The sequence below is a fragment of the Carcharodon carcharias genome, chromosome 4 (genome assembly GCF_017639515.1).
Source record: "Carcharodon carcharias isolate sCarCar2 chromosome 4, sCarCar2.pri, whole genome shotgun sequence".
Lineage (NCBI taxonomy): Eukaryota > Metazoa > Chordata > Chondrichthyes > Lamniformes > Lamnidae > Carcharodon > Carcharodon carcharias.
In genome coordinates this window covers 66,520,381-66,534,798 of record NC_054470.1, presented here as the reverse complement: position 1 = coordinate 66,534,798, position 14,418 = coordinate 66,520,381, and the positions used below count along the sequence as shown (strand labels likewise).

Genomic DNA, 14,418 nt, shown 5'->3' with positions numbered 1-14,418 from the left:
GTGGTAGTCAGCAGGAATGAGTTTTTGTGAGGGACAGAGCAACATCCACTGCCACCAACATGATGCACTATTGCATCCAATTTTCTTTCAGTAATTAGTTCAAAAGTAGCAATTATCTTCATTTTCCACAGAAGTTCTGAAAATGACTTGTTTGAATTTCAAATAGGCATTTTTTCTGAACATTTAACAAAAATAACCACTAAATTATTAAGCATTAATAGTATGAAAATACTGTAACTTCTTACCTTAATGATGTTGTATCTATTAAAAACTCCGCCTGCTGTCCCACCATCTCTGTGTTCACGGATTGTGCTTTGCATCTGAATAACAACATCTTTGTCAATGTTTATTCCTCCATAACAGGAAAAGACTTTGAAAGCTGAATACAATGTTTTAGGATGTCTTGAGGACAGGAGAGGGCATATATAAATAAGCTGTTTCTTATAATAGTTAATCAAATATTTGAAGGAGAAGGCTGGGGTTGGCGAGGGCTGGGGGGCACAAGGGCCAGTGGGCATAAGGGCCAGAGTGTAAAGGCTAGAGCAAACTTGCAATTTATAGAGCACATATAGATATATACGCTATATATAGCAAACACAATCATACTTGGAACAATAAGGCAAGGAAAAGGTAGCAATATGTGCATCCATTTTTTTGGCAGAATGAACACATGCATATCTAAGAATACAGAGCTATTTTGAGCTACATTATGTTTACAAAATATACAATTAAAATTATGGTTGCACTCATTTCCTTTCTTATGCTAAGATGATCCTTCAGTCAGAACAGATAAAATGAACCTGTTCACCACTGCTTGTAACAGACAGTGGCAACAGAGAGCAATTACATTTACTGCTGCTTAAACTTTTATCTTTTTTCCAGGGACAAACAATCTTTCAGTGTGAAGCAAACATTTCTTCTATAAGTGCTCAATACAAGACTACGGAATAGAAACACTGGAGCAAACAATTAGTGTTCAGAGAGTTATGTCAAATTAATCTGCATTCACCTTCACCATTTCTGTCAATATCCTTGAATGTTTAATCATTGTTCACCCCTTTGATTACAGTTTGTTCATCAGATAACAAATACAACCCATAGCAGTACTAACCTATTAAAATAACAGCAGCATACAGATAAATTGACGAGTTTACATGTTTCCTCACTCCTATTCACCTCCACCTTATTTCTATTTACATTCCTTTTCTGATGTCTACTAAGCCCAGCATCAATTTTGGAATTGGGTTCCTTATCGGAAAAATTTACCTCAGCTTGACTGAAACTGGCCGTCAAGCTCACTTTTCCAGCTTAATGAAAACTAGAACTACGAAAATTGACATTGTCTGCTTAAGTTTTGATTTAATTTTCCAACACCTAATGCAGGCGTGTAAATATAAAAAACGTGCATGGCACTCAGTGTTAACTATTCAAAGTTATTTGATCAAAGTTGATTTGCAAAGGCAAGCGACTGCAAGGGCATATGCACACTTGGATAGGGGATTATAATACACAGCATTGCACACTAGGTATGAACTTGAAATAGCCTTGTTCAGTTACTGTTTAAAGGGACAAATGCAGTGAACTACAGAACTATAGTAAATCAACTTACAAATATAAAATAACTTGATATAGGCAAAGGCCCAAAAGCACTCAAACATAATGAAAAAATGGACATTCGGCCAAAGGAAATATTAGGGGGGTTGACTAAAAGATTGGTCAAAGAGATTGGTTTTAATCTGAGTCTTAAAAGAGTTGAGTGAGGTAGAGGGGTAAAGTATATAGAGGGAAATCCAGAGCATGAATTATTGAACTTTGAAGAAAACCCAACAGATATCAAGTTAATAGTACCTCCTCTTCCACAGACTGGTACTCTTTGTCATCTGGTGCGAGATCAATAAGAATGGTTCCTTGGCTAGCACAATGGAAAGTCAGATAAGGATTTGCACCTGGGAAGATGGCAATCAATATTAGCTGATTAAAATTCAGCCAGCAATCTTATGGAGCACAGAAACAGGCATCAGAGGCACAGGTGGTCTCACAATAGTGAGCAGACATGTCAGGGAGGTGTTTATAATGACAATCAGGTTTATAATGACAATCAGGACAGATAAAACATGGCATATCCCAGAACCAACCAAGGCTAGACAAACTCTGTAAAGGGTGTCCTGAAAGTCAAATAAGTTCTGGTATATGGAGCAGATTCAATGATCAAAACGGAAAAAAATCATTTAATAAGAGCATAAGATCAAAGGAAACAGGAGTAACAGCACATCATTTGACCCCTCAAGCTTGCTCTGCCATTCAATAAGGGCATGGCTGATCCGACTGTGGTCTTAACTCCACTTTCCTACCTGCCCCCATGACCCTCGTCTCCCTTGTCGATCAAAAATCTATCTAATTCAGCCTTGAATATATTCAATGACCAAGCCTTCACTGCTCACTAGGAAGAGAATTCCGAAGACTAATCACCCTCAGAAGAAATTCCTCCTCTCGTACATCGATGATTACTTCGGTGCTGCTTCATGCTCTTGTCGGGACCTGGAAAAATTTATTAATTTTGCTTCCAATCTCCATCCCTCCATCATTTTCACATGGTCCATCTCTGACACTTCCCTTCCCTTCCTTGACCTCTCTGTCTCAATTTCTGGTGATAGACTGTCCACCAATATCCATTACAAGCCTACCGACTCCCACAGCTACCTCAACTACAGCTCCTCACACCCGCTTCCTGTAAGGACTCCATCCCATTCTCTCAGTTCCTTCGTCTCCGTCGCATCTGTTCTGATGATGCTACCTTCAAAAACAGTTCCTCTGACATGTCCTCCTTCTTCCTTAACCGAGGTTTTCCACCCACGGTCGTTGACAGGGCCCTCAACCGTGTCCAGCGCATCTCCTGCGCATCCGCCCTCATGTCTTCTCCTCCCTCCCAGAAACATGATAGGCTCCCCCTTGTCCTCACTTATCACCCCACCAGCCTCCGCATTCAAAGGATCATCCTCCGCCGTTTCCGCCAACTCCAGCATGATGCCACCACCAAACACATCTTCCCTTCACCCCCCCGGCGGCATTCCGTAGGAATTGTTCCCTCCGTGACACCCTGGTCCACTCCTCCATCACCCCCTACTCCTCAACCCCCACCTACGGCACCTACCCATGCATACGCAAAATATGCAACACCTGCCCCTTCACTTCCTCTCTCCTCACCGTCCAAGGGCCCAAACACTCCTTTCAAGTGAAGCAGCATTTCACTTGCACTTCCCTCAACTTAGTTCCCAATGCGGTTTCCTCTACATTGGAGAGACCAAACGCAGACTGGGCAACCGCTTTGCAGAACACCTTCAGTCTGTCTGCAAGCATGACCCAGACCTCCCTGTCGCTTGCCATTTTAACACTCCACCCTGCTCTCTTGTCCACATGTCTGTCCTTGGCTTGCTGCATTGTTCCAGTGAAGCTCAACGCAAACTGGAGGAACAGCACCTCATCTTCCGACTAGGCACTATACAGCCTTCCGGGCTGAATATTGAGTTCAACAACTTTAGATCTTGAACTCCCTCCTCCATCCCCACCCCCTTTCCGTTTCTTCCCCCTCCCTTTTGTTTTTTCCAAAAATTTATATAGATTTTTCTTTTCCCACCTATTTCCATTATTTTTAAATCTATACCTTTTGTGCCCCTTTACTCTTAGTTCACCCCACCCCCATTAGAACTATCTGTACCTTGTGTGTCTTGCCATCCATTCTTAATTAGCACATTCTTTTAGATAATATCACTACCTTCAACACCTTTGTTCTTTTGTCTGTGACATCTTTTGGTTATCTGCTCCTATCACTGCTTGCTTGTCCCTAAAACCTCCCCCCACCAGCCCCCCCCACCTTAAACCAGCTTATATTTCACCCCTCTCCTATTTTTGCTTAGTTCTGTTGAAGGGTCAAGAGGACCCGAAATGTCAACTTTGTTCTTCTCCGCTGATGCTGCCAGACCTGCTGAGTTTTTCCAGGTATTTGTTTTTGTTTTAGAAATTCCTCCTCATCTGTCTTAAATGGGAGGCCCCTTATTAAGAAACTGTGATCCTTAGTTCTAAATTCCCCATGAGGGGGAAACATCCTTTTAGCATCTACCCAGTCAAGCGCCCTCAGAATCTTATATGTTTCAATAAGATCACTTGTTATTCTTCTAAACTTCAATGAGTATAGGCCCAACCTGTTCAACTATTCCTCACAGGATAATCCCATCATCCCAGGAATCAGCCTGGTGAACCTTTGAACTGTTTCCATCTTCAGCTGTTTCATTAATGACCTTCCTTCCATCATAAGGTCAGAAGTGGGGATGTCCGCTGATGATTGCACAATGTTCAGCACCATTCACGACTTCTCAGATAATAAAGCAGTTCATGTCCAAATGCAGCAAGACCTGGACAATATCCAGGCTTGGGCTGACAAGTGTCAGGCAATGACCATCTCCAACAAGAGAGAATTTAACCATTGCCCCTTGATGTTGAATGGCATTATCATCACCGAATCCCCCACTATCAACATTCTGGGGGTTACCATCGACCAGAAACTGAAATGGACTAGCCATATAAATAGTGTGGCTACAAGAGCAGGTCAGAGGCTAGGAATCTTGCAGCAAGTAACTCACCTACTGACTCTCCAAAGCCTGTCCACCATCCACAGGGCACAAGTCAGGAGTGTGATGGAATACTCCCCAATTGCCTGGATGAGTGCAGCTCCAACAATACTCAAGAAGCTCAACACCATCCAGGACAAAGAAGCCCGCTTGATTGGCACCAAATCCACAAACATTCACTCCCTCCACCACTGATACACAATGGCAGCAGTGTGTACCATCTACAAGATGCACTGCAGGAATTCACCAAGGCTCCTTAGACAGCACCTTCCAAACCCAGACAACTACCATCTAGGAGGACAAGGGGAGTAGATACATGGGAACACCACCACGTGGAAGTTCCCCTCCAAATCACTCAACGTCCTGACTTGGAAATATATCACCGTTCCTTCACTGTCGCTGGGTCAAAATCCTGGAACTCCCTTCCTAGCAGCACTGTGGGAGTACCTACACCACGTGGACTGCAGTGGTTCAACAAGGTAGATCACCACCACCTTCTCAAGGGCAACTAGGGATGAGCAATAAAGGCTGGCCCAGCTAGCGAAGCGCACATCTCGTGAATGAATAAAAGAAATATATGTTTCTCCTTAACTAAGGTGGCCAAAACTGTACACAGGGCTTAGGTCTGGTCTCAACAATGCCTTGTACTACGAATGCAATGTTCTATATGCTGGTAATAGTGAGACCTGATTTTACTTTACACACATGATGCTAAAACGTAACCAACTCTTTGCAAAAAGACAAATCAAAACATAAAAAAAACTTGATAGGAATAGGCTTAACTCATAAGATTAAATTTTGGAAGACTTCAAATTTCTAAAAAGGGTTTAAATAATTCTTACTCACCAAGGCATTCCACAATTAATGAGGCGAAGGCTTTCAGGCCTACACACTTCAGTTTCCTGAGTCATAAAGTTTAGCCATGTAGTGGCTACAGTAGCTACATGAAAATACTGTAGTTTCCAACTTAAAATAAGCCAACATACAATAATTCAGTTTACCTTGCTGTCCCCCGAGAAGCCGTTCAACACCCTTGATTAATTTATGACGGTGCCCGTAGGCATTAATTCCAATTTCTTTCAGCTCCTCATGTCCCATGTCTGCCAGCACATCCAAAGTGATCTAAAAATTTCAGCATAGCATCAAATTCTGGAGCTGAGCAAACAGCTATTCAAATTTTTAAACATCACTCCCAAGCTAAAAAAACTTGTGACATTGTCATTCACCCCTCACTTTCCCCAACAACCCTTCCTCTTCCCACAGAGCCATCCCGTGCAAGTGCAGGAGATAAAACATCTGCGTTTTTTCCTCCTCCTTTCCCACTTTCCAGGGCCCCACACACCATTTCCAGGTGATTTACCTGTACTTCTTTTAATTTGGTATACCAAATACACTGCTTGTGATATAGTCTCCTTTACGTTGAGGAGACCAAAAGCAGATTGAGTGATTGCTTTGCAGAACAACCCGTTCAGTGCATGTGACCCCAAACTTGCCTCTCTTTTGAATTCTCTGCCCCACTCCCACTCTAACCTCTCTGTCCTCAGCCTCCTGCGCAGTTTTAATGAAGCTCAATGTAAGCTTGAAAATCAACACCTCATCTTTCAATTCGGCACTTTGTAGACTCAACAAGGAGTTCAGCAATTTCAGGTTATAAGCTCTGCCCCCATTTTTTTTGGATGGCAGCTGTTGGTGAGGTGTCTGCTATTCCAATTAAACCTCCCCTTCTCTTTCTTTATTTGTCCCAATACCATCTCCTTTTGTGTTGCACCGCCATCCCTTTTGTCATTTAATCTCTCCTGCCTTCCAGCCTATCAGACCTTACCGCTTTTGTTCTACTGCCCCACCAACTTTTCCTGCCTCTGTACTTGCTTAAAACTTGTTACATCTCTTAACTTTTCCCTGTTCTGCTGAAAGATCATCGACCCGAAAAATTATGTTTCTCATGCCGCAGATGCTGCCTGACCTGTTGAGTATTTCCAGCTTGAATTTCACTTACCTGTTCCCTTTCAAAAATATCCCGCAGGTGTTCCAAGCCTAGACTTTTAAGGAATTGGTTTATGTTCATGTCAAGTACAGTAACTGAAAAGAAAATACAACTGTTCATATTTTTCAATATCAAATTAAATACATGAATGTTAAATGCATAAGGAAAATATAATGCGCATTATATTGGCCATAGCATCAGGACTCCCTGCTTCGCTTCCTAATTGTGCCTGGGATCTTCCACAAACACCTCAGTAGATAGCCAGGGCTTCACATTAATGGGCAGATAAGTGGCAGATGGAATTTAACCCTGAAAAGTGTGAGGTGATACACTTTGGAAGGAGTAATTTGACAAGGAAATAATCAATGAACGGCATGACACTAGGAAGTTCTGAGGATCAAAGGGACCTTGGTATGTGTGTCCATAGATCTCTGAAAGCAGAGGGGCATGTTAGTGGGGTGGTGAAAAAGGCATATGGGATACTTACTTACCTTTATCAATCGAGGCATAGATTACAAAAGCAGGGAGGTCATGTTGGAGTTGTATAGAACCTTGGTGAGGCCACAGCTGGAGTAGTGTGTGCAGTTCTGGTCGCCACATTATTGGAAGGATGTGATTGCACTGGAGGGGGTGCAGAGGAGATTCACCAGGATGTTACCTGTTTAAATTATGAAGGGAGGTTGGATAGACTTGGGTTGTTTTTGTTGCAGCAGAGAAGACTGAGAGAAGACCTGATTGAGGTGTACAAGTTTATGAGGGGCATGGGCAGGGTAGATAGGGAGCAGCTGTTCCCCTTAGTTGAAGGGACAGTCATGAGGGGACACAAGTTCAAGGTGAGGGGCAGGAGGTTTAGGGGGATGTGAGGAAAAACTTTCTTACCCAGAGGGTGGTGACGGTGTGGAATGCACTGCCTGGGAGGGCGGTGGAGGCGGGTTGCCTCACATCCTTTAAAAAGTACCTGGATGAGCACTTGGTACATCATAACATTCAAGGCTATGGGCCAAGTGCTCGTAAATGGGATTAGGTAGGTAGGTCAGGTGTTTCTCATGTGTTGGTGCAGACTCGATGGGCCGAAGGGCCTCTTCTGCACTGTGAGATTCTGTGAAAGGTGATAAAGGTGTTAGCTTGGATTAGTTACTAGAAGATGCAATTCAGTTGCTTTAACAACGATTGAATTGCAGACATTTAGCATTTGTAAAATGGTTATAAGAGTAGGGCAGAGGTTGAGTACAATGTGCTCATCTCCAATGTACCCTTTATTTATTTTGCAATGTTTGGCCAATTCAGTTAAGTGTGCAAGCCTTTTAAATTATTTTGCATGGCTGTGCATGCATGATAACTTAATGGGGATTACTTTTGTGTGGCCTGTATGGGAACTTTCAGGTTGCTGCAGGGCTGCGCAGTTTAGAGAGAATATTGTACACCACTTGACCTCTCAAAGTCTCTCCACCATTGACAAGTGCATAAGTATGTGATGTACACTGACCATTTGCCTGGATGTTTGAAATGGCAATAGTCGAAAGATCAACAACATCCAGGGAAGAGCAAGAACAGTCACCAATCTTAATAGCCACCCTCTCCATCACTGGTGGGCTGAGACTGCAGCACATACAAAATGCGCTGCAACAATTCATCGAGGTTACTTCAATAGCAGTGGCCAGCCCCACAACTACTCCCACAGAGAACCAGAGCAGGAATGTCATGGGAACATGACTTCCAAGTTCCCCTCGAAACCACACAGCACTCTGACTTGTATTCCTTCAATGTCATCAGGTGTTAGAATTCCCTAATAAAACCACGTGGAAGCACTAATAGAAATATTAACTGGAGAGGTTCAAGGTCTCTTGCTATCTTCCCATGGCAACTAGGGATGATAAATATGGTCATTCCAACACTGCTAAAATCCTGAGAACAAATTAAAAAAATACACATCTGTAGATAACTTGGTGTGCAATGCCAGGCAGTGAATCATAACACCTCAATTAAATCCATTGTGCTTAATCAAAATCCTGGTGATAAACTTGTGGCTTTCAAGTAATCGCTTGGAATTGTGGTCCTTTACTGGGTAACTCTGAACAAGATGACTAAACTCAGCCTACTGACTCCTACAACCACCTCAACTACAGCTCCTCACACCCCGCTTCCTGTAAGGAACTCCATCCCATTCTCTCAGTTCCTTCGCCTCCATCGCATCTGTTCTGATGATGCCACTTTCCAAAACAGTTCCTCTGACATGTCTGCCTTCTTCCTTAACCGAGGTTTTTCCACCCACAGTAGTTGACAGGACCCTCAACCGTGTCCAGCGCATCTCCCGCGCATCCGGCCTCACACCTTCCTCTCCCTCCCAGAATCACGATAGGGGCCCCCTTGTCCTCAATTATCACCCCATCAGCCTCCGCGTTCAAAGGATCATCCTCCACCATTTTCACCAACTCCAGCATGATGCCACCACCAAACACATCATCCCTTCACCCCGCCGGTGGCATTCCACAGGGAGCGTTCCCTCCAGGACACCCTGGTTCACTCCTCCATCACCCCCTACACCTCAACCCCCTCCCATGGCACCTTCCCATGCAACCGCAGAAGGTGCAACACCTGCCCCTTTACTTTCCTCCTCCTCACCGTCCAAGGGCCCAAACACTCCTTTCAAGTGAAGCAGCATTTCACTTGCACTTCCCTCAATTTAGTCTACTGCATTCACTGCTCCCAATGTGGTCTCCTCTACATTGGAGAGACCAAACGCAGACTGGGTGACCGCTTTGCGGAATACCTTTGGTCTGTCTGCAAGCATGACCCAGACCTCCCTGTCGCTTGCCATATCAACACACCACCCTGCTCTCATGCCCACATATCCGTCCTTGGCCTGCTGCAATGTTCCAGTGAAGCTCAACGCAAACTGGAGGAACAGAACCTCATCTTCCGACTAGGCACTTTACAGTCTTCCGGACTTAATATTGATTTCAACAATTTCAGATCATGAACTCTCTCCTCCATCCCCACCCCCTTTCTGATCCCCTTTTTTCCAATAATTTATAATTATTTTTTATTTTTATATTATTTTATATGTTTTTCTTTTCCCTCCTATTTTTATAATTAATTTCGATCTATTGTTTCATCTCCACCTTTTAGCCCATTTCAATCCCTTCCCCCCACCCCACCTGCACTATGGCCATCTGCCACTAGCTTGCTTCCCTTAATGACCCCATTAGCACATCCTTTAGATAACATCACCACCGTCATTACCCCTTTGTCCTTTTGTTTATGACATCTTTGGCAGTCTCTTCTTGGCCTCCACCTATCACTGGCCCCCTATTGAGCTCTCCTGTCCCACCGCCTCCTACCAGCTTATATTTCATCTCATTTCTATGTGTCTTAGTTCTGATGAAGGGTCATACGGACTTGAAATGTCAACTGTATCCCTCTCCGCAGATGCTGTCAGGCCTGCTAAATTTTTCCAGGTATTTTTGTTTTTGTTCTAGATTTCCAGCATCCGCAGTATTTTGCTTTTAAACTCAGCAATAGTACTGACAGAGACTACAGAAACTTCAGAAATTCTCCTTTCCATTTTTAAAAAGGAAATTGACTTGAAAGCACAGCTCAGAGACTTTCCCCACAACTGACATCGATAGAAGATTTGTTTCAGTCAGCCTACCTTCCCCTTCTTTTCTCTCAGTGCCAGTAGCTCCATCAGCTGCACCTGAGGCACCACTAACAGTTAGCTCTGCAAGAGGGCCAGTCAGGTTATCTATACTGCTAGCAGCAGACAAACAAGACGGAGTTGAGGCTGGAGAGATCACCGCTGCAGTAACAACAGTTGCCTGAGGTTTATAACAACTAGGGAGGGCTTCAGGTGGCATAGCATCAATAAGCAAGGCCCTGATGTCGTCAGCCTGAAATAAGAAAAACAAGAACGTTTATAAATGCATAGCATCAGAAATTTTAACACAAATTTCTAAAATATTAACTATCAATTTATACAGCTCCTGTTATCAACAACATAAACACACACTAGCAAAATGTAAATCAGCAAATACTTGTTTTGGTTTTCAAATTAGAACATACTGTAGCCAAATCTAAAGGAGTCTGGCCTTCCTGGTTCTTCATGGTAGGATCCGCCCCATGAGCCAGTAGCAGAGCACAAAGTTGTGTCCTTCCTTTCTGTGCTGCTTCATGCAATGGAGTGAAGGCCCATTTATCAGTTGCATTGACACAGGTGTTATATTTGATTAAAAGCGCTGCAATATCCACATGCTGAAAGGAAAGCAAAATAGTGCCGTAAAAATGTAGTTTTACCTATATTCAAATACCATAGTTGAAAAAGAAAATTGGAAAAGGGATGGGGCTAATTTATTCCAGCTGAAGCAATGGCAACGGCACAGCTGCAATTGGCCTAACGCTGTTTCTGCATGTAATTTCTGTGATTACACACTGGCATAGACTCAATGGTCTGCTTGTGTTGCAACATTCTACATTGAAAATCAAGAACATCAATTTATGTTTTATCCCTCCGGCTATTGCAAACACTGGGAACATTTGACTTCATAGTTTTTATTATTGATTTTTTTTTTAAGAAAACAGGCTAAAAAAAATCAAGTTTGTTTTCTGGCAAAAACATTCTTAATCTGTTTCTAATTTTTAAAATCTATTTACTGGTACAATTACATTTCAGTTTGATTTCCTTGACTTAAATGGTTAATCAGATCTAAGTTAGACAAATGTTTTAAAAAGGACAGACAAACAACACCATGTCCACCAAGCTTGTTTCATTCTTGTCAGGTGGCAATTTCTGCACACCATCACCCCCATCAATCCTCTCCTTCCATCCCTCGCGGTCATGCAATTTGCTACATAGGCATAGAGAAACATTCTTAGGACACTTTAAGGAAAAACCTGCAGAAATTCCTATTCAACCATGGACTACAATTGAGCCCCAAGAGCTAGAGTGACTGAGTATCAATTGCTGATTACTTATGTGCCTTCTATATGTATAGATGTTGGCTACTCGCAAGAACTCACCCAGCTTCTTATTGAATGTTATGAAAATTAGTGACAGCTGATAATGTAGTGTTTTCTTACCCCATAGGATGCTGCATTATGGAGGGGAATGAGGCCCCCTTTGTCTTGTGCATTAACATCTGCACCATGCTCCAGAAGATAATCAGCAACTTCAAGGTTATTATAGCCAGCTGTCAAATAAAAACAAACTAATTAAAAATGTTACAGCATGCACATTTTTCAGTTATATTTGGGAACTTTAGTATTTGTGCTAAGTTTTATAGAATTAGCTATTTCAGGAACTTCCTGATCATTGCCTGACTATTAAGCTTCAAAGTCTTGATCAGGGGCACATCTGTGGGAAAGGTGAATATAATAATGCATCATTATCAACATACTCTGAAGAGGCAAACACATGAAATGTCTGTTCTTACTGTGAAAATGAGAGGTAACCACAGCAGCTGAATCGGATTTCAGTACCAGATTTTTGCCACATTTGCTTCTTTCAACATCACTGATATCACACCCTTGAACCGACTAAAGAGGAACAATTGTATTTTTCATAAATCATCTGTTGCCGTTAAATATTTTATTTTAGAAAGCAAAGGATTTACATTTATATAGTGCCTTTCACATCAGGGCACCCCAAAGGGCTTTATAAGCATTGAAAAGTAGTCACTATTGTAGGGAAACGTGGCTATCAATCTTCCAGCAACAAGGTCCCACAAACAGCAATGAGGTAACAACGTCACTGCTCATCTTCAAATAACACCATAGGACATTTTATGCCCATCTGAGGGGGCAGATGGGCCTCAGTTACATGAATTAACTGAAAGACGGCACCCCCAACAGTCACAAGTACTGCACTGGAGTGTCGGTCTAGATTATGTGCTCAAGTTTCTGTGGACTTGAACTCATGATCTGGGCATTTTAAGTTTAACTAGGCTAATATTTTATCCAAGACTTCAAATTTTGATTTAGTTTTGTGGCAATCTGAGACTGTTTCACCTTAAAGTTTCTCACTAAATCATCTGAAATAGATGATAAGGGGGGCAAATTTTTAAATTCAAATTGTGTACAAATTGAATACAAGTCATACAGAGCCTTCCACAACTTGAAAGGTCTGTGGACTGAGTATCACACAGTGGTTTAGTAAATCAGTTCCTGAACTGCAGCCCCATCTATCAAGTTTTGGAAATAAAAATAAAGTAACGGAATTAATTAAAGCAACAACTGTCGAAGTATTTTATTTCAGTGCTTTACATTTGATAATATACTTCCTGAAAGACATGTTCTTACACATAACAGGATATTGACTAATTATTCTTACTTTAGCATACGAGTAAGTACACTACTTTAGAATCGCAGGTGATTTATAAAAATTACCAGAGGCGAGGGACCAAGTTAGATGGCTTCATACAAAGCAATCTTGCATTTCTAGCATATCAGCAGGGATTTTAAAAAAATGTATTCTTTGATGGGATGTGAGTGTCACTGATAAGACCGGCATTTGTTGCCCATCCCTAATTGCTCTTGAACTGAATGGCATGGTAGGCGATTTCAGAGGGCAGCTAGGAGTCAAGCACATTGCTGTGAGGCTGGAGTCACATATAGGCCAGATTGGGTAAGGACAGCAGATTTCCTTTCCTGAAGGATATTAGTGAACTAGATGGGTTTTTTACAACAATTGATGATAGTTTCATGGTCACCATTACAGAATCTAGCTTTCAAATTCTAGATTTATTAATTGAGTTGAAATTCCACCAGTTCCCATGGTGGGATTTGAACCTGTGTGCCCAGGGCATTAGCCTGGGCCTCTGGATTACTTTTCTAGTGACAATCGGGGCAATGCAAAGATTGCTTCCCTTCTCTGCCGTATACAGTGTTATCTTCAGTGCAACACTGAGTCTCTATAACCAGGTACTGCTGCATTTTCCCCTCTCCTTTCTTCTTGCCACTGGGCTCAGGTTACAATTCTACAATATGCTATAAAAGTGGCCATTCATTAGATGTTATACAGAATTATACCATGGAAGGGAGGCCATTCATCGGATTGTACCTGTGCTGGATCTGTGGTAGAGAAGCCAACTAATCCCACTCCCTCGCTATTTCCCCATAGACTTATTATTTCCCCTTCAAATATTTAAACAATTTTCTTCTGAATGCTACTACTGCATCTGCTTTCATCTCCCTTTTAGACAGCATATTCCAAATCAACTTGCTGCACAAAATAAATGTTTCATCGCACCCATTTGATTTTCCCTGGATAATCACCACTGAACAGTAGTGCGTGACTGATCGAACTTCAAATGGCTTGACACCATCCGCCACAATTGGATTTAGTTCTGATAAATTAGGTGGGAGAAATAACTGTGAACATTGGTGAAAAATTGAAAAATGGGAAGGATAACATAATTTCAGCATGAAAACAGAATTTGATAACAGTCAAAATAAGAATGCTGGGCTGGAACAGTACAAACTTCAGTGAGATATAGTGATATATAGACGAACTTAGATCAAATTAATTAAACAGAAAGTTCGTAAAAAGAATGGATCAGCAATGGGACATTTAGGCAAGATTTTACCTGCAAGATGAAGTGGTGTTGAGTTCCTTCCTTGAGTGTCTCTGCAATTTATGTTCTCTGGGGTACACAACTTCTGGACCCTTGCTAGGCAGCCTTTCTTGGCAGCGTCGAGCAGAGCAGCATCGCCTCTTAGTAAGTCTTGAATATCCGTGTCCCCTTCTTTCACAAGATCCAGAGGTGTGTTCCCATCTCTGTTCTTCTTCGTTGGGTCAGCTCCATGCTGAGAAAA

At 42.2% G+C, this 14,418-nt stretch overlaps 1 protein-coding gene across 5 annotated transcripts in view; it reads right to left on the bottom strand.

Annotated features, from left to right (window-relative positions):
- Positions 1 to 14,418, bottom strand: part of tnksa (tankyrase, TRF1-interacting ankyrin-related ADP-ribose polymerase a) — a 183,280-nt gene that overhangs the window by 17,933 nt on the left and 150,929 nt on the right. For 4 of the 5 annotated variants that reach the window (XM_041185621.1, XM_041185623.1, XM_041185622.1 and 1 more), the window contains 8 exons: positions 14,190 to 14,409; positions 11,686 to 11,795; positions 10,672 to 10,860; positions 10,262 to 10,499; positions 6,622 to 6,704; positions 5,627 to 5,747; positions 1,849 to 1,946; positions 246 to 320 (listed from right to left, as the gene is read on the bottom strand). In XM_041185621.1, coding sequence (XP_041041555.1) covers positions 246 to 320; positions 1,849 to 1,946; positions 5,627 to 5,747; positions 6,622 to 6,704; positions 10,262 to 10,499; positions 10,672 to 10,860; positions 11,686 to 11,795; positions 14,190 to 14,409 — 1,134 coding nt within the window. The remainder of the gene's footprint in view (positions 1 to 245; positions 321 to 1,848; positions 1,947 to 5,626; positions 5,748 to 6,621; positions 6,705 to 10,261; positions 10,500 to 10,671; positions 10,861 to 11,685; positions 11,796 to 14,189; positions 14,410 to 14,418) is intronic. The other variant, XR_005942762.1, reaches the window with a different exon arrangement.